Source organism: Schistocerca gregaria, chromosome 9 (assembly GCF_023897955.1).
Source record: "Schistocerca gregaria isolate iqSchGreg1 chromosome 9, iqSchGreg1.2, whole genome shotgun sequence".
Lineage (NCBI taxonomy): Eukaryota > Metazoa > Arthropoda > Insecta > Orthoptera > Acrididae > Schistocerca > Schistocerca gregaria.
Genome location: NC_064928.1, coordinates 186445121 through 186464143, shown reverse-complemented (window position 1 = coordinate 186464143; position 19023 = coordinate 186445121). Strand labels below are relative to the sequence as shown.

Here is a 19023-nt window from a genome sequence, read left to right as displayed (position 1 = left end):
ACATCAAGAAAAAATGCAAATGATAAATGGGTATTCATTGGACAAATATGTTATACTAGAACTGACATGTAATTACATTTTCATGCAATGTGGGTGCATGCATCCTGAGAAATCAGTACCCAGATCAACCACCTCTGTCCGTAATAACGGTCTTGATATGCCTGGGAAATTAGTCAAACAGAGCTGGGATGGCGTGAACAGGTACAGCTGCCCATGCAGCTTCAACACGATACCACAGTTCATCAACAGTACTGACTGGCGTATTGTGACAAGCCAGTTGCTCGGCCACCATTGACCAGACGTTTTCATTTGGTGAGAGATCTGGAGAATGTGCTGGCCAGGGCAGTATTCCAACATTTTCTGTATCCAGCAAGGCCCGTACAGGACCTGCAACATGCAGTCGTGCATTATGCTGATGAAATGTGGGGTTTCGCAGGGATCGAATGAAGGGTAGAGCCACAGGTGGTAACACATCTGAAATGTAACGTCCATTGTTCAAAGTGCCGGGAATGCGAACAAAAAGTGACCGAGACGTGTAACCAGTGGTACTCCCTGCCATCTCGCCGGCAGCTTCCAATGTGCGTTCACTGCGATGTCGCCAATCATGGATGCGACCATCATGATGCTGTAAAGTGAACCTGGATTCATCCGTAAATGGTGCACTATGCAACTTAACTTATGAGGTCATAAGTCCCCTAGAACGTAGAACTAATTAAACCTAACTAACCTAAGGACATCACACACATCCATGCCCGAGGCAGGATTCGAACCTGCGACCGTAGCGGTCGGTCAGTTCCAGACTGTAGCGCCTAGAACCGCACAGCGACTCCGGCCGAAACAATTACGTTTTGCCACTCGTGTACCCAGGTTCGTCGTTGAGTACACCATCGCAGGCGCTCCTGTCTGTGATGCAGCGTCAAGGGTAACCGGAGCCGTGGTCTCCGAGCTGATAGTCCATGCTGCTGCAAACGTCGTCGAACTGTTCGTGCAGATGGTAGTTGTCTTGCAAACGTCCCCATCCGTTGACTGCAGGATCGAGACGTGGCTGCACGATCCGTTACAGCCATGTGGATAAGATGCCTGTAACGGCAGTGTGGATAAGATGCCAGTCATCTCGGCAGCTAGTGATACGAGGCCGTTGGTATCCAGCACGGCGTTCCGTGTTACCCTCCTGAACCCACCGATTCCACGTTCTGCTAACAGTCATTGGATCTCGACCAACAGGAGCAGCAATGTCGCGATACGATAAACCGCAATGGCGATGTGCTACAATCCGACCTTTATCAAAGTCGAAAACGTGATGGTACGCATTTCTCCTCGTTACACGAAGCATCACGACAACGTTTCACCAGGCAACGCTGGTCAACTGCTGTTTGTGTATGAGAAATCGGTTGGACATCGTCGGCCGCGGTGGACGTGCGGTTCTAGGCACTGCAGTCTGGAACCGCGTTACTGCTTCCGCCGTAGGTTCGAATCCTGCCTCGAACATGTAATGTGTGATGCCCTTAAGTTAGTTAGGTTTAAGTAGTTCTAAGTTCTAGGGGACTGATGACCTAAGATGATAAGTCCCACAGTACTCAGAGCCATTTACACCATTTTTTGGTTGGAAACTTTCCTCATGTCAGCACGTTTTAGATGTCGCCACCGGCGCCAACCTCGTGTGAATGCTCTGAAAAGCTAATCATTTACATATGACAGCATCTTCTTCCTGTCGGTTAAATTTCGCGTCTGTAGCACATCATCTCCGTGGTGTAGCAATTTTAGTGGCCACTAGTGTACGTTTTTGTGCAGTACAGTAATTACAAACTTATTGTCAGGAATTGTTCCCTAGTTTATTATGTCTGAGGGTGATCTTCTATTGTTCTTAGCACATTACATCGTTTTCTTTGAGTTCTACTTTGTGTCACTATTTGTTACTGCAGGTTCGAGTGCAATTCATTTATCGTGTTTACCTGAGGAGTTCCTGATGCGTTTCGACACACAGACGCAGTTCATCGTACACCGCATTGGAGTCCGCTGTCGCCAGATCCGATTCGGTCCCAGCTTTAGCTTTGGGTGCTGGGGACCGTCCTAGGCTCGCAAAGCGGCTGCCGAGGACCCTGAACTGGGCGGAAAGGTGCAGCATGACTGCGAGGTAGAAGAACTCCACGAAGAGGGTGGAGTAGCTGCAGAAGGGAGCCGTGTAGAGCTGTAGGGCGAACGTGAACCAGAATAGGCCGAGCCCCGAATTGGCCATCCAGGGCAGTTGGACGAACGGCATGACCCTCTTGCTGGGGGGCTCGAGGAAGGCGATGAAGATCCAGTAGCCGGCGATCGCGAACAGGTAGCCCGAGACCGCGAGCGTCACCAGCAGGGTCTTCCTCTGGGCGCCACCCACGACGGCCGCCATCCGCTCGTCGCGCTCGAAGTACCGGCGCTGTTGGTCCACCAGGCGGTCGATGGAGCGCACCATCCTGCAGATGGCGGGCCGCCGCCTCATGAGGAACAGCCCGTTGGCGAGTCCGCCGCTCATTGGGAGGATGGTGCTGAGCGCCCCCGTCACCTGGTCGATGTCGCTCAGGTTGTAACACGCCCCGACGACCTTCATCAATATGGCGGCTGCGCTGAAGCTGAGGCTGAACGCCGTGTAAGCGTGATAAGCCCGGGAACTCCCCAGCGGCCACAGGCCCATGTAGTACAAGAGGCGAATGTTGGTGCCGAGAACGGAGCAGTTCACTTCGTCCCAAGTGAGGTCCTCCGTGACTGCACTGCCCGTATCCTTCAGTTGCCGACTCCTACCTTTCCGCTTTTCCATCGCTGAAACCCGGCTTCTTCCAGATGCAGTCTCTGCGCAAGTGGTGGGATGAACGCAGACTCAACTCAGGCACTCCGGACACCTTCAGTGCATCGACGTGGTCATAGATCCAATTATATAGGACGCCGTAACAGGGGATGCGACTTCTAATTACTTTCGATATTACCGATGCCAACCGCCTTTCGTGACGTCAAGAGCATGCCGGTTGTAGCTCATCACAGGCGAGGGGACGATTAAATATTGCAACAGGCCCGTACCTAGCAATGTCACTTAGATGAGACACTCTATCTTTTCCCTTCCAAACCGCGTAACCCTGTGCGAGGCAGGGAAATTTAAACCAGGGCTACAGAAAGGCTTGTCGTGATCACAGGAAAGACACCAGTGGAAACTTAAGTATTTTCTTAATTACAAAACAGGCGCGTTACGGACTTCTGTGAGCTCTCTGTCGCATTGCAGCGTTGTGAATGTTTGAAATTTTCGCCTCGGCTTTGTTGTGGATACGCGCCGTAGCGGACCTTGCGTAATAATAGTATCAGCTCAAAAGTCCGCCTTTGTGGCGTCCTTGTTGACGTTAAGGCGGAAATTAAGTGCAGTTTATGTGCCTAAGTAATATCGAGAACAAGGAAAAAGTGTCGAGAAGAAGAAGAAAATTTTGAATGATAGAATAAGAGTCTCAGAACTTCAAAATGCTAAGCTTCGAAATGTCACACACCGATTACTCCCGTTCTTTCCTTGCTTCACCCTAATTATTATTTAACAAACCCGCTTCAAGTCGGATTTCAAAAAAGGGGTACAAGGAATTCAAAAAGCTTTTGATATAAATATAATCCGAGTCTTCAATCCACACCAATGGTGGTCAGGAGGCAGAACTTAGAAATAAAGATTAATTTCTGTTCGTGAAAGATCGAGGAAATAATTTCGATAAGCGGTAAGTTTACTCCTGCAAAACAGTTATACAGTACCCATAATATATTTAACTTACAGATTCTCTGTTGAAGATAGGAAACACATGGAAACGTTCGAAAGCGTTACTCATTCACTTTACATCTGAAGGAACTTCATATGGCAAATTACGTGTTTAAAGTACCCTTCTCTTTGCACTGTTTAGTAGTTTGTTACCATTTTTCTCCGTTTGCTGTTCCAATCATGTTACCGTTTAGATAAAAATAACTGATATTCGTCCATTTCAACCGAAGTGTTCTTTGTTTACTAACCAAATTTGCGTCATTCGATTGTTTTTTCTGTCTTCACTATTTCGCGGCAAAATTAATCGTTATAACTTTTGAGTTCCGAGTAGCTGAAATATAACTTGATTCTTAACAGAAGTTTTGCTTCAAATGCTTATTGCTAATAGTTATAATGTTAATTTTTAGTTGACAGAGCGCTCCTTAATCACGACTCGGTAGAAGTCGGTAGACGTCTGAAGGGTTCGGTCTACAGTCATTTGTTATTTGGCTGCAGCCGATACACAGACATGCAATAGCGTATGCAGTATCATTGGTGTCATTGAAGCCAGCGGTTTAGAATCGCTCTATGGCGGCGAGCGATGTTTATTTACTGATACATCAGTCGAAAAAATGAGGATGAACCGATGAAACTACGTTATCTTTAGAGTTTTTGACATAATGGTCAATACGTGCAATGGGTCGTGTTTGGCTGTAATTGTAAATACAAGGAAAGGAACATATGTCTATGCAACCATAACTAGAGACATCTTACATATTTTTGTTGTACTCATTTTACTAAGGTCTGAAGCTCCTCTTTTCGTTATTCCGTGTTTTCGATTTAAAAACTGGGTTGTTTTGAGAATCAGCCTTATGCAAACACAATTAGTTTACTTTTATATTTCCCCAGACATGTTTCGACAGCAATGTGTCATTTTCTGTGGGTTAAATTTTTATTTCTGTAAAGTACAACATCACATTTGTGATAACTTAACTGCTGTAGGCCTAAGAAATACAGTATTTGCAATTTGCTTCGTTTTGTTTGAACACTCACCTTAAAATTGCATCGTTAATTGAACTGTATTATTATACATCGATTTTAGTGCTCGTTTTCGTCGTTTTCATGGCAGATGAAAAGCAGTCAAAAAAAAGTCGAAAAGTAGCACTAAAATCTATGTATAATAATACAGTTCAATTAGCGATGTAATTTTAAGGTGAGTGTGCAAGCAAAACGAAGCACAATGCAAATATTGTATTTCTTAGGCCTACAGCAGTTAAATTATTACAAATGTGATACTGTACTTTACAGAAATAAAAGTTTAATCCACAGAAGGTGACACATTGGTGTTGAAACATATCTGGGGAAATATAAAAATAAACTAATTGTGTTTGCATAAGGCTGATTTTCAAAACAAAGTTTTCACGCATTTTTGCTTTTGTAGTGTACATGAGCCTATATAATTACATTATAGCTTCTACCATCTGAAATATTAGAAATGTTTAAGTAGTTTCTGTATCTTTTAAGGGGTTTAATAAATCTAGTATTAACAGACGTAGCTTAATGTGTGCTTTTAACCAGTTTTGCTCAACTTTACTCTTATAAGCAGAATGTGCTATTTGTCGTTTATAACAAGTGTTTTTATTTATTTGAGTATTCTTACGAAAACTATAGTGCAAACGTCATGACGCCGCCATCTTACCTCACTAAACGTCAGGCTTCATTAAAAGATGCACCTTTGGCACTCTATACAATGTTTGTCATAAGAATAAATTTCATGTAAACAAACACAAACGTGATAATTGGTCAGAAGCCGTAGCACACGTACACTGGTGTTGTACTCTTGGAAACAAGCCTTAATTATGTAGTAGATATCTTATTACTAAGTTGCGTTAAATGTATCTTAAAGATATTCTAATGTACTAACATCCAGTAATATTATCCTTAATCGCGCTTTAGCTATGTAGTTTTCATTTCAAAAATCGTGGACTGTCACAGTCTCAGTACTGTTATGCTCTGATTGTGGCGCTGTTAATACGCACTACGGAACTGCCTGACGCTGCTTTCTGCTCCGCAGTAAAACACTCGTGTGTAACACGGATAAAATGCCGAGATATATGTTGTTTTTAATGTTTTTCATAATGAAGTTTTCCCTGGGACTGTATTTGATACAGTTGGGATACAAATACACATTCGTTGTATAACGGACTTGGTAGCGTAAGAGCAGTTTATGGGGCGCTGGTTCAAGGCTCGCCGTGTCCATCCTTTTTTTCGTTCAATCGAAATACCTACAGCTCCTAGTTGTAAAATTCATCATTTTTTAATGAATAATGGGCCTCTTATTGTTCCTAATTGCATATTGCACGCTAAATTTCTGTTTTCATTTCATATATAAATTTTTAATTATCGACATTTTATAAAAGATTTTTAATAAAGGTTATTAAATTGAGAAAATGTAACAGTTTAATTCATTAGGGTAAAAATGAAAAAGCAAATTCTCTTTATTTGGACTATGTCCATTGTTTCATACCACAGACTACTCTCACACGAACCGTAGTGGTCAGTGACGTAGAAACAGGATAAACCTTTTCACAGCATCGAACACACCACCCACATGGTACATTTATACATTTGCCACTGTACCACTACAATATGAACCCAGCAGGACTGATGTGGAGCTGAGTTAAAGGATTTCAACAAGACGGTCAAGCTGCCAGACGTATTGGAACTAACGCGCTCAGCTTTTTCACGTCTCACTGCCGAACACTGGAGGCATATAGGACGGCACGTCATGAAAGAAGAGGGAGTAAATGCGGCGCTTGGTTGGCTTCGTGGATTCTGTTGTTGATCAGCTCGTTATCAACACAGTAGATTACAGTTCCAGGAATGAAATTAATTTCTCCGATAAGGCAGGAGCTAAGAGACTACCAGAGACAATACCTTCAATTGCTTCAGTTTTCTACGGTGAAATGCCTGCAGTATGCTTTTGCATCACACACAGCTCACTCAGAAAACCTACCCCATGTTTAAGTTAGTTTCTTTTTATTCTTTACTGAGTTTCGATTACCCCCAAAGGGGGCGGGTTGGCAGCAGCTTAGTATGCCGCTCTTCAGCCTACAGACTTTGTGTTAAACAGACGAAGTTAATAAATAATAAAAACAGGCGATAAAATCGGAGACTTAAATGGTAACATGGCGAAAAAATCGTGGAACTTAAAGCATAGAACAAAGGGATGATGATGCTAATAAAATACATATGAAGCAGACAGGTAAAATAATACACAATTAAAAAACATTGCGACAATCTGGTTTATGTTCGCAAAAGACATAAAATTCACACCCAGCGACAGCATTGTTTCTGTTCGCATCACTTTGGAAACACGAACAACACTGAACATTCACTTGAACACTGCACTAAAAAATTGGCTAATATGGCATACCACAGCCGAGAGCAGGTGGTTGGAAACTGGACAGATGATGGGAAAATAAAAGTGGGGGAAGGAGAGGAAAAACGAATGGGGGGGGAGGGGGGAAACGAGCCGATGGAGGATGAGGACCCATAAGAGGGGTAGGGTGTGCTGGGCAGACACGACAGGGAGTGGGGAAGGCACAGGAGGGGAATACAAAAGGACTCATGGGGGGCGCAGGGAGAACGGAGGTAGGGAGAAGTTAGGTGGGAAGAAAACACAATGGAAGGGGGTGGGGAAGAGGGAGCCCAGGGAAAAGGATGGAGGAAAGGAGGGGGGTTGAGGATCAGAGTTGATAGGAGGGAGTTGATGGAAGCCACAGTGGGAAAGGAGATGAAGGGTGTAGAGATGGAGGGTAGGGGGGACACAACAGTGAAGGCATGGCAGGGGGTGAGGACGAGAGAGGAGCAACCAGGGGGTGAGGGGGATTTTAAGTTAGGTATTTTCATCACTCTTATTTGTAATTAGAGTACTGTGTTAGGTCACTAAAGAAGTGTACAGTAGAGCTGCAGTTTTGCATAATGTTATTTCATTATCTTTCAAAATTAATGACATTCGAAGCTATGTTATTTCTCTGCTCATCTCTTTTTAAGTCTGAACAGCGATTTGTCACATCATTGTAGGTTAGTTGGACCGCTAGCTGGTCAGTACCGTCGAGTTGAAATGCTCCAGTAAAGCTATTGTCCCATATTGTCGCTAGTTGATCTGTAAAATGGCTCTGAGCACTATGGGAGTTAAAATCTGAGGTCATCAGTCCCCTAGAACTTAGAACTACTTAAACCTAACTAACCTAACGACATCACACACATCCACGCCCGAGGCAGGATTCGAACCTGCGACCGTAGCAGCACCACGGTTCCGCACTCAAGCGCCTAGAACCGCTCGGTCACAAGGCCGGCGTAACAAAGCAGTAAACGTATACTTACGATCGTAATTCTGACAGCTTGGCTTCCGCATCACGTGAAACGAAACCCAATGACATTCAAGCAAATACAGAAGAATACATGGCGTAATGTTTACATCACGTTTATTCTTATGACGAACATAGTACAGTAATGTAAGGCTGTGAGGCAATATTAGGTAGCTGACCGTGCCACTGTCGTCTACTTTGTTATTGTTCCGCACTTCACAGTGATCATTGTTTTAGTGGGCGATACGTTATCGAAATGAATGATGAGATAGTCCCTAGCTCATCTTGGAAGTCGCCTGGTAGGCCGGTTCCTAGAAGTAGAGCAGTATTAGGTAGAGAAGCTCGCAAAACTGTATTGTGTGTAACTGAACGCTGCGAAACGCAAAGCGAGCGGAAAAAGTTACTCCACCACGTCCATAAATTTCCTTGAGAGCTGCTACATATACTTGACAAAGTAGGCGTATCATTGGGAGATTTAAAAAGTTTTCCGAGAACCATCCTGGCGAATCGCCGAAAACGCCTGGCAAGAGAAGCTGTATTTTCATTCTAGATATTTTGCTGAAGATGACTATGAACGAGCCTACTCTTCTGTCTCAATTACTTTATATTGTACATTTCATTACTGCGGCATTGCTTCGTATAGGAACACTGCTGGTTTTTGTATTGTTTAGAAACACATTTATGTTAAAGTACAGTCCGGCATGCTAACGACTGAATGCAGTGTAGAGCACATTTCCTTGTAAATCTTTATATCTCTTTTAACTTAAGGAAAGAACATGGGGGCTAAAGTAATCCTCGACGATAGAAACCAACGTGTAACTCCGGACACGATAGCAGAATTTTACTCAGCTAGGATGATTGTACCGAGTCGGTACAATTCAGTTCTGCGCAACAAAATAGACTGGAAGTGGAGCATTGTCTCTCAGAAAAGTATGGATATCCATGGGTTTCTTGTGAAAAAAGGTCGGAAACAAAAGTAATGTTTTGTTATACCGTGCAGACATGGAGCACTGGTGATGTCGTTTCGTTATGCAGACGAAGAATATTGGGGAAGCTGACAGAGAGATACAAGGTGAGTCAAGAAGGACTCTACAACTTTGAAGTGATGTAGGAAATTAATGAGATAACTTTCAGAATTGGTAAATGTATCTTTTAGTAGCAGACAACCTCAAGTATCACATAAAAGCATCAAATGTAATTTTTTTCCAATGTTATTACTATTTGCAATGCGGCATACACCCTACCGGTAACCATCTTCCCACACTGCATAAAATCGGACTTAGTTGTGCAACGGTAGCGTAGATTTGAGTTTTCAGGTCGGCTAAATTGTTTGGTAGGGTAGGAACGTCACACTTTCTTTAACGAAATCCCAGAGAATGAAATCCGCTGGTGTCAAGTCTGGAGAACGTGATGGCTATGCAGTGGGCCCTACAGGGATGTAGTCTTTCGCCCCTACAGTTCAATCTGTACATCGAAGAAACAATGATGGAAATAAAAGAAAGGTTCAGGAGTGAAATTAAAATTCAAGGTGAAAGGATATCAGTGAAGCTATTATCGAGAGAACCTCGAACTTCCGTGACAAAATAAGATGGTCCATCGTCCAGCTGGTAGCAAATTATCCTATCTCGGTAATCTACATCGATCTATGGAATTAAAAAGCTTTCAAGCATATCGAGATACACAATACCAGTGAATGTAGTCATTTTAACTGTACACAACGCTGGTAATACTGGTGTCGAGATGGATTACTGATTCACTATACGAAACAAACTTGAGGTTCTTCGCTACAGAATGACGCATCTACCGATTCTGTAAGTTGGTATAATGTTCCAAATCTATATACAGTAGGGGTCAGTGAAGTGAAACGGAAAGAACACAAGGATTTCTGGTCAGATGACAATCAGGTAATATCAACAGCACCAGAACGGGAGTAGAATTCGTTATGAATAGGAAGGTAGGGCAGAGGGTGTGTCACTGTGAACAGTTCAGTGATAGGCTTGTTCTTTTCAGAATCGGCAGCAAACCAGCACCGTTAAATATAGTTAAGGTACACATGCCGATGTCGCAAGCTGAAGATGGAGAAAGTAAGTGAAGATATTGAAAGGTCAATTCAGTCCATAAACGGAAATAAAATGACTGGAATGCTAAGGTACACATGCCGACGTCGCAAGCTGAAGATGAAGAGGTAGAGAAATTAAATGAAGATATTGAAAGGTCAATTCAGTCCATAAACGGAAATAAAATGACTGGAATGCAGTTGCACGGTAAGGGGTAGAAGAAAAGGTTACAGGAGAGTATGAGCTGGGGGCAAGGAATGAGAGAGAAGAAATACTACTTGAGTTCTATTAAAAATTTCAGCTAGTAATAACGAATACTCTGTTCTAGTATCATAGGATGGGGGAGTATGCTTGGAAAAGGCAGGATGATTACATCATGGTCAGACAAAGATTCCGATATTAGATACTGGATTGTAAGGCGAAGCCAGGAGCAGATATAGACTCAGATCCCAATGCAGTAGTGATGAAGAGTAGGCTGAAGTTCAAGCGATGAGTCAGGAAGAATCAAAACGCAAAGAAGTGGGATACGGAAGTACTAAGGAATGACGAGACATGCTTGAAGTTCTCTAAGGCTACACATACAGCAATAATGAATAGCTCTGTAGGTAGCACAGTTGAAGAGGAATGGACATCTCTAAAAAGGGCAACTGAGAAGAAGTCTTGGGTGACAGAAGGAATACTTCAGGTGATCGATGGAACAAGAAATTACAAAATCGCTCAGGGACATTCAGGAATACAGAAATAAAAGCCGCTTAGGAATGAAATTATCAGGATGTGCAGGGTAGCTAAGACGAAATGGCTGTATGAAAAATGTGAGGAAGTCGGAGAAGAAATGTTTGTCGGAATGACTGACCCAGCATATAGGAAAGTCAAAACAACCTTCGGTGAAATAAGAAGCAAAGGCGGTAACATTAAGTGTGCAACGGGAATTTTCTGTTAAATGCAGAACAGAGGGGAGACAGATGGAAAGAAAACATGGAAGGCCTCTATGAGGGGGAAGATTTGTCTCATGTGATATAAGAAGAAACATCAGTCGATTTAGAAGAGATAGGGGATCCAATATTAGAATCAGAATTAAAAGCAAAAGTGATAGATAACATTCCATCATAATTTCTAAAATCATTGGTGGAAGTGGGAACAAAAACACTATTCACGTTGGTGTGTAGAATGTATGGTCTAGTGACATACCATCTGACTTTCGGAAAAATAACATCTACACAATTCGGAAGACTGCAAGAGCTGACAAGTGAGAGAATTATGGCACAATCAACTTAACAGCTGATGCGTCCAAGTTGCTGACAAGAATAATATACCGAATAATGCAAAAGAAAATTGAGGATGTGTTAGATGGCGAAGTTTCGTTTTAGGAAAGGTAAAGACACGAGAGGCAATTCTGATTTTGTGGTTGATAATGGAAGCAAGACTCAGGCAAAATCGAGGCACGTTCATAGGATTTGTTGACCTCGGAAAAGCGTTCGACAATGCAAAATGGTGCAAGAAGTTCGAAAATCTGAGAAAAATACGGTTAAGCTATAGGGAGAGGCGGGTAATATACAATATGTACAGGAGCCAAGAGAGAGTAATAAGAACGGACGACCAAGAACTTAGTGCTAGGGTTGAAAAGGGTGTAAGACAGGTATGTAGTCTTTCGCCCCTACAGTTCAATCTGTACATCGAACAAGCAATGATGGAAATAAAAGAAAGATTCAGGAGTGCAATTAAAATTCAAGGTGGAAGGATATCAGTGATGCGATTTGCTGATGACATTGCTATCCGAAATGAAAAACGAGAAGAACTACAGAATCTGCTAAACTGAATTAACAGTCTAATGAGTACAGAATGTGGATTGAGAGTAAATCGAAGAAAGACGAAAGTAATGAGAATTAGCAAAAATTGGAACAGCGAGAAACTTAACATCAAGAATGATAGTTTGGAAATAGATGAAGTTAAGGAATTCTGCTACCTAGGCAGCAAAATAACTCATTAGAGATGGAGCAAGGAGGACATCAAAAGCAGACTAGTGCTAGCAAAAAGGGCATTCCTGGCCAAAAGAAGTCTGCTAGAGTCAAACATGGGCCTTAATTTGAGGAAGAAATTTGTGGGAATGTACGTTTGGAGCACGGAATTGTATGGTAGCGAAACATGGACTGTGGGAAAACAGTAACAGAAGAGAATCGAAGCATTTGAGATGTGGTGTGTAATGTTATGTGAGCCTCACTGGCCGTTTTTTAACTAATTTGTGCCTGATTTTATTCTGTGAAGTTCAGTAATGTATGCACTACAGTAAAAGTTAATTTGATACAAAAACATCTGGAAGTGAAGTGAAGCGCAGCTGGACAGCAACAAACTCTTTAGCGCGCAATCCCGGCAACAATAGTAGTTGTGAATCTTTGAGTATGGACTCTAAAAAAAGAATTGATTTATTAAAAAAAAGAGGACTGTTGATCTGTATCTTGTGGAAAGAGGACGTGTTGCTAGGCCGTCGCTCAGAACGTAGTGTTACATTTAATGAGAATTGCCGTTTCAATGATAAAACCGAGTAAAGGATGCGTAATAGTTGCCAAACATTTATGTATACAAATTTTCTGGCAGGGAAGAATAAAAAATCATGCTTTTGGAAAATGAGGTGAACTTCATTGTCGTCGCCGGCTATCAATCGACAGAAAGTGTAAGTGTACAAAGTTCACTAATATACAGGAAAGGAAATCCATTCTCTATAGGTTTCATTCAATACGTAACAACCTCTCATAATTTCTTAATTGCAGTAAATGGATTATGTTCTTGCATAATAGTATGGAGCTGAACTCCACTGGCCAATTCTGATGCAGCAGGACGTGTAGTTTGAAGGAAATTTGTGTGCTAAGCAATCTCCTTTTCTCACGAAAAGCAGATTGCTGTTTGATCTTATTTACTTACAACAGTGATCCCTTAGATATGAAAAGCTACGAAAACTTGGGCTCAAAGCTATCCGCAATACAGCCAAGTAACTAACAAAGTCGTATCTTAAACCTTAAAGAACAATAACTTCCTCCAAATTATAATACATCACTAACTGGTTCAAATGGCTCTGAGCACTATGGGACTTAACATCATAGGTCATGAGTCCCCTAGAACTTAGAACTACTTGAACCTAACTAACCTAAGGACATCACACACATCCGTGCCTGAGGCAGGATTCGAACCTACTACCGCAGCAGCAGCGCGATTCCGGACTGAAGCGCATAGAACCGCTCGGCCACCTCGGCCGGCCACTAACTGGTGCAGAAGCTGATCTTTCAAGGAGGCAGCAACCAAAAATCAGTTACCAGTTATTACTTAAAGTAAAAATCTCAATCAAAAATCAATCTCTCTCTCTCTCCAAACACATATACGTATAAATATTCATATCATTAAGATAAAAGTCATTTTATAGGTGCTACAGACAAACGTTGTAAATTAGGTGGACTGATAAGGTAAGAAATAAGGAGGTTCTGCACAGAATCAGGGAGCAAAGGAATATGAGGAAAACATTGACATGGATAAGGGACAGGATAATAGGACACAGAATGACTAGAGGGAGTTGTAGAGAGCAAAAACTGTAGAGGAAGGCAGAGATTGGAGTACATCCAGCAAATAATTGAGGAAGTAGGTTGCAAGTGCTACTCTGAGATGAAGAGGTTGGCACAGGAGAGGAATTCGTGGTGGGCCGCATCACACCAGTCAGAAGTCTGATGGCTAAAGATAAAAGACATTCCAAAGTTGTAAAGTCCTTTTTGACTCACTGTGAATTAGATCCTAATGAGTTATGGATAGACAATAATTTAAAGCGTAGTTAATGCTGGCACTGGACTAGTGTGTTATGTGAAGAGACTATCGTGTGTGTCATGGTGTGGGGGAGGGGAGCACATCGAGAAGACTGATCATACCAAGTGTTAGATGCAGGAATGGATTTGTCAGGGAAGCGCAGCTATGCTCTGGGTGAAATCGGCAAAGGGCGATTTTCACAGGGAGACAAATTCGCTGCACTGCGAACATTAGTTCAGAGAGTGTAACGCCGGAAATGCGTATCCTCCTATTTCCATCTATTGTATTACAATTTTTTTCCTTTATTTGTTACCTGAAGATATGACATTTCTGTGTCTTTATATATTGTAATTGTTTTACTATTTATGCATTTACGTCGATGTATAATTGGTTTGTTTTGTAAATATTATTTGTATTTTTACGCTGGGTCTGGCCTAGGTAAAACTACGCTATCGAACGACTACATCGATAGGTCGTGTGGAGAACCAAAGTGTTTAGGATCTTTGGTAGTGTTAACTCTGTCGCGTGGAGGGCGGGGAGAGCAGCGTCTGGCTGGAGTAGGGCGGTGGAGCAGGTGTGTTGTGTGACGCTCCCGCGAGTTGTCGCGCTTTCAGGGTTTGGCAGCATGTAATTGAGCTCGATTTGCTATGATAGTTTCTGACACGGTGTCGCGGACGGGAAGTTTTAGCTGGCGCACATCAAGAGCCCGTTTCGCATGGTGATAATGTCGAGAAGAATGCGCGCCAACATCCAGCTTCTGCAACAGCGACGGCAGACAATGAGTGACTGTCGCCACCTCCTCGATCGACGGCTTCAAACCTTCAATCAACCAACAAGGTAGACTAAAAGCACGTAAAGTTTTAGAACTGTATGGCAGACCTCAGCTTTTCAAACTGTTGCATAAAAAAATACAGTAACTTAGCACGAACCTTTGTTGCTCATTGTCCCAATTGCATTACCAAGTAGGGCCCCTTCCTTTTCTGGAATGAACCTGAGTGTCGTTGAAATTCATACCACAGCATTAAAGTAATATCATTCGATTTCACTGCTTTAATTTCAAAGTTAAATTAAGGTATTCATAGCTGGCTACAATATTTAGATTACACACGCCAAATTAAGAGTGCGAGTTTTGTTACTATATTGTAGCTTACCTGTAACTGCAGCTCAGCTTGGTACGTGCTAAATCTTACTATTGTTAATTGTTTGGAATCATTTAATTCAGGTTCAACGCTAAATCTCTTATTTCTAAATTGCGTAGATTCAAGTAGCTTTTGAAATGATTTTTGAGGTACCCCAAGACTAACCTTATTTTACTGAATTTCGTAGTGCTTCAGAAACAAAGCTCACTATTAATTTCAGTCACTAAATTAACTTTCAGTTTTCCGATTTTATTAATTCTTCTGCTAAATTAAGTCAGAGTGTAGCGAAATTTATTACCTCTGACAAACATTCAGTTTTCACACAACATGTGTCAAGCTTAAAAAAAAAAATGGCTCTGAGCACTATCGGACTTAACATCTGTGGTCATCAGTCCCCTAGAACTTAGAACTACTTAAACCTAACTAACCTAAGGACATTACACACATCCATACCCGAGGCAGGATTCGAACCTGCGACCGGTCAATCTTCAGTTCCCACTCTTTTATTGCTAATTATATGTGCATTAATCTTTCTTTTTCAGTTATAATAGTAGTTGTCCATAGGACTGGCGGCCGTTATTTTCCCCAAATCTCAAATATTTAACTAACGCCAATTAATTGTTAACGTAACGACCGCACATTTACTTTCATATTAATTTTACCCTTTTCTCAAAATTAATTTTCACCAATTTCATTTGCATTTTTCCTTTCATTTAGATGTAACCCTTTCCTCCCTCATTACCGACAAATTAACTTCGGTGACGATTGCTTTTCCCAAATTTCCATTAGGTACACGCGGTTTAATTTTTCACTGTCATTAAGGCTGATAAGTTAGGGGGAGGTTACAAGAGAAAGTGTAAGGCGTCCAGATTACGGACCTTACGTGAACTTGATGCATAGTGACAGCACGATACAATATGAGATGCTCAGAAAATAATAATTACATTATAGCAACAAAAGGCAGTTGCAGTTAATCCCATGTACCAAAAACTAACAAAACTGTCTCTACCAATATGGACAATTGCATGGAACACACAAGTTAAAGCGAAACGCATTTTGGAGACGAACCGAGCAGGTGGTTAATGATATCGTAAAACTCTCATTTAGCAAGAGAACGGTGAGCTTGAGCGCATAAATGGATAAGGTCAGAACAATACATTATTCCTTTTAACGTAAATAAGACTGGGACTGAGGGTAAGTGGCTGCATGTCATTAACAGGGCTAGGCTGCGATCCAGCAAGAAAACCAAATGTTTATTCACCTGTAGCGAGACGGTGGTGGGCTGGAGGCATACAGGTACTTAGCGACGCAGACGTGACATGGTGGGGAGATCCGCATTATATACAAGCATTTTGAGACATTAAGGCTCTATCTCTCTCCCTCGTCTCGAGGCGGACCACACAATTGTGTGGAAATAAGCGAGTGTGTTGAGAGCTTTGCTTTCTGCGAAGTGAGGACGATACGCTACATGTACCGTGACTACAGATAGCAAAGCGGTAGTTAATGATTTCTGTAGGAATTTTTGCAGGCAAAGAAATTGTGCACATCTTTCCATCCCATAGCGAGTGTGCAATAGCCATTATTTCAAGTGGGGAAAGATTAACGTTCTACGGAATGCAGGAAAGTTGCGAGTGAGTGCATTCAGTCAAAGCCAGAGTAGGCAGTTAGCATTTCAGATCCAGCAAGGAGACAACAACATTGCAGATGCCGCTTTGTAAAGTACCATCGAGCAATAGGTCACGGTAAATGTTGAGTATAGATTTTGCTCACTCCAAGTTGCATACATTTTGAATATCAGAAGCTAGGATACTAACCTAACCTCACATTGTGTACATGTGGAGTTTTCTTCATCGGTTCAAATAGTAAATTTATTCTCCACTAACTCAGTGCATTGACCAGCTACAACAACAGAGATTTAAATGAGTTCATGAGGATTTTAATAATCATACCTTCCTGTGTCCCCCCATGAACCATCGACATTGGCGTTGGTGGGGAGGCTTGTGTGCCTCAGCGATACAGATAGCCGTACTGTAGGTACAACCACAACGGAGGGGTATCTGTTGAGAGGCCAGACAAACCTGTGGTTCCTGAAGAGGGGCAGCAGCCTTTTCAGTAGTTGCAGGGGCAACAGTCTGGATGATTGACTGATCTGGCCTGGTAACAATAACCAAAACGGTCTTGCTGTGCTGGTACTGCGAACGGCAAGGGGAAACTACGGCCGTAATTTTTCCCAAGGGCATGTAGCTTTACTGTATAATTAAATGATGATGGCGTCCTCTTGGGTAAAATATTCTGGAGGTAAAATAGTCCCCCATTCGGATCTCTGGGCGGGGACTACTCAAGAGGATCAGGAGAAAGAAAACTGGCGTACTACGGATCGGAGCGTGGAATGTCAGATCCTTTAATCGGGCAGGTAGGTTAGAAGACTTAAAAAGGGAAATGGATAGGTTAAAGTTAGATATAGTGGGAATTAGTGAAGTTCGGTGGCAGGAGGAGCAAGACCACTGGTCACGTGACTACAGGATGATAAACACAAAATCAAATAGGGGTAATGCAGGAGTAGGTATAATAATGAATAGGAAAATAGGAATGCGGGTAAGCTACTACAAACAGCAGCCGCACGATGCCTCGTCGTCGTTATGTCAGAAGGCGCTTTAGGCCCTCTGTTTTTAAAGCTTGTAAGAGTGTCAATCTTTCTCCAAAAGCTACCGACGAGACTTCTACACTTTCTGGTGCCCACAGGTGGATGGGTTTTGTTGCAAGATTTAGTTTGGCTATGTCAGTGCAAGGAACGGGTAATCGTTGGATTACTATTGCCTTTGTTCGATCTAGTGATGCTAAGAAGAGTTCTTGGGATTCCTTTCCAACTCGTGATGTAATTGCTTGGAAGACTTTTAATATTGTACATCAGTCTAATAAAGCTTTTGGAGGAAGTTATCTGTCTAGTGATGAGCCGCTAGCATTGTGGTCAAGATAGATACAAAGCCCACACCTACTACAGTAGTACAAGTTTATATGCCAACTAGCTCTGCAGATGACGAAGAAATTGAAGAAATGTATGATGAAATAAAAAGAAATTATGAAGATACTTAACGGAGACGAAAATTTAATAGTCATGGGTGACTGGAATTCGAGTGTAGGAAAAGGGAGAGAAGGAAACAATGTAGCTGAATATGGATTGGGGCTAAGAAATGAAAGAGGAAGCCGCCTGGTAGAATTTTGCACAGAGTACAACTTAATCATAGCTAACACTTGGTTTAAGAATCATGAAAGAAGGTTGTATACATGGAAGAACCCTGGAGATACTAAAAGGTATCAGATAGATTATATAATGGTAAGAGAGAGAATCAGGAACCAGGTTTTAAATTGTAAGACTTTTCCAGGGGCAGATGTGGACTCTGACCACAATCTATTGGTTATGACCTGTAGATTAAAACTGAAGAAACTGCAAAAACGTGGGAAATTAAGGAGATGGGACCTAGATAAACTGAAAGAACCAGAGGTTGTACAGAGTTTCAGGGTGAGCATAAGGGAACAATTGACAGGAATGGGGGAAAGAAATACAGTAGAAGAAGAATTGGTTGCTTTGAGGGTTGAAGTAGTGAAGGCAGCAGAGCATCAAGTACGTAAAAAGACGAGGGCTGGTAGAAATCCTGGGTAACAGAAGAAATATTGAATTTAATTGATGAAAGGAGAAAATATAAAAATGCAGTAAATGAGGCAGGCAAAAAGGAATACAATCGTCTCAAAAATGAGATCGACAGGAAGTCCAAAATGGCTAAGCAGGGATGGCTAGAGGACAAATGTAAGGATGTAGAGGCTTATCTCACTAGGGGTAAGACAGACACTGCCTACAAGAACATTAAGGAGACCTTTGGAGATAAGAGATCCACTTGTATGAACATGAAGAGCTCAGATGGAAACCCAGTTCT

The 19023-nt window shown here is 42.1% G+C and overlaps 1 protein-coding gene across 1 annotated transcript in view; it reads right to left on the bottom strand.

Annotated features, from left to right (window-relative positions):
- The window catches only part of LOC126291492 (odorant receptor 22c-like), a 115639-nt gene that overhangs the window by 58190 nt on the left and 38426 nt on the right, over positions 1 to 19023 (bottom strand). The window contains exon 3 of the mRNA XM_049985000.1: positions 1953 to 2826. Within this exon, the coding sequence (XP_049840957.1) occupies positions 1953 to 2826 (874 nt within the window). The remainder of the gene's footprint in view (positions 1 to 1952; positions 2827 to 19023) is intronic.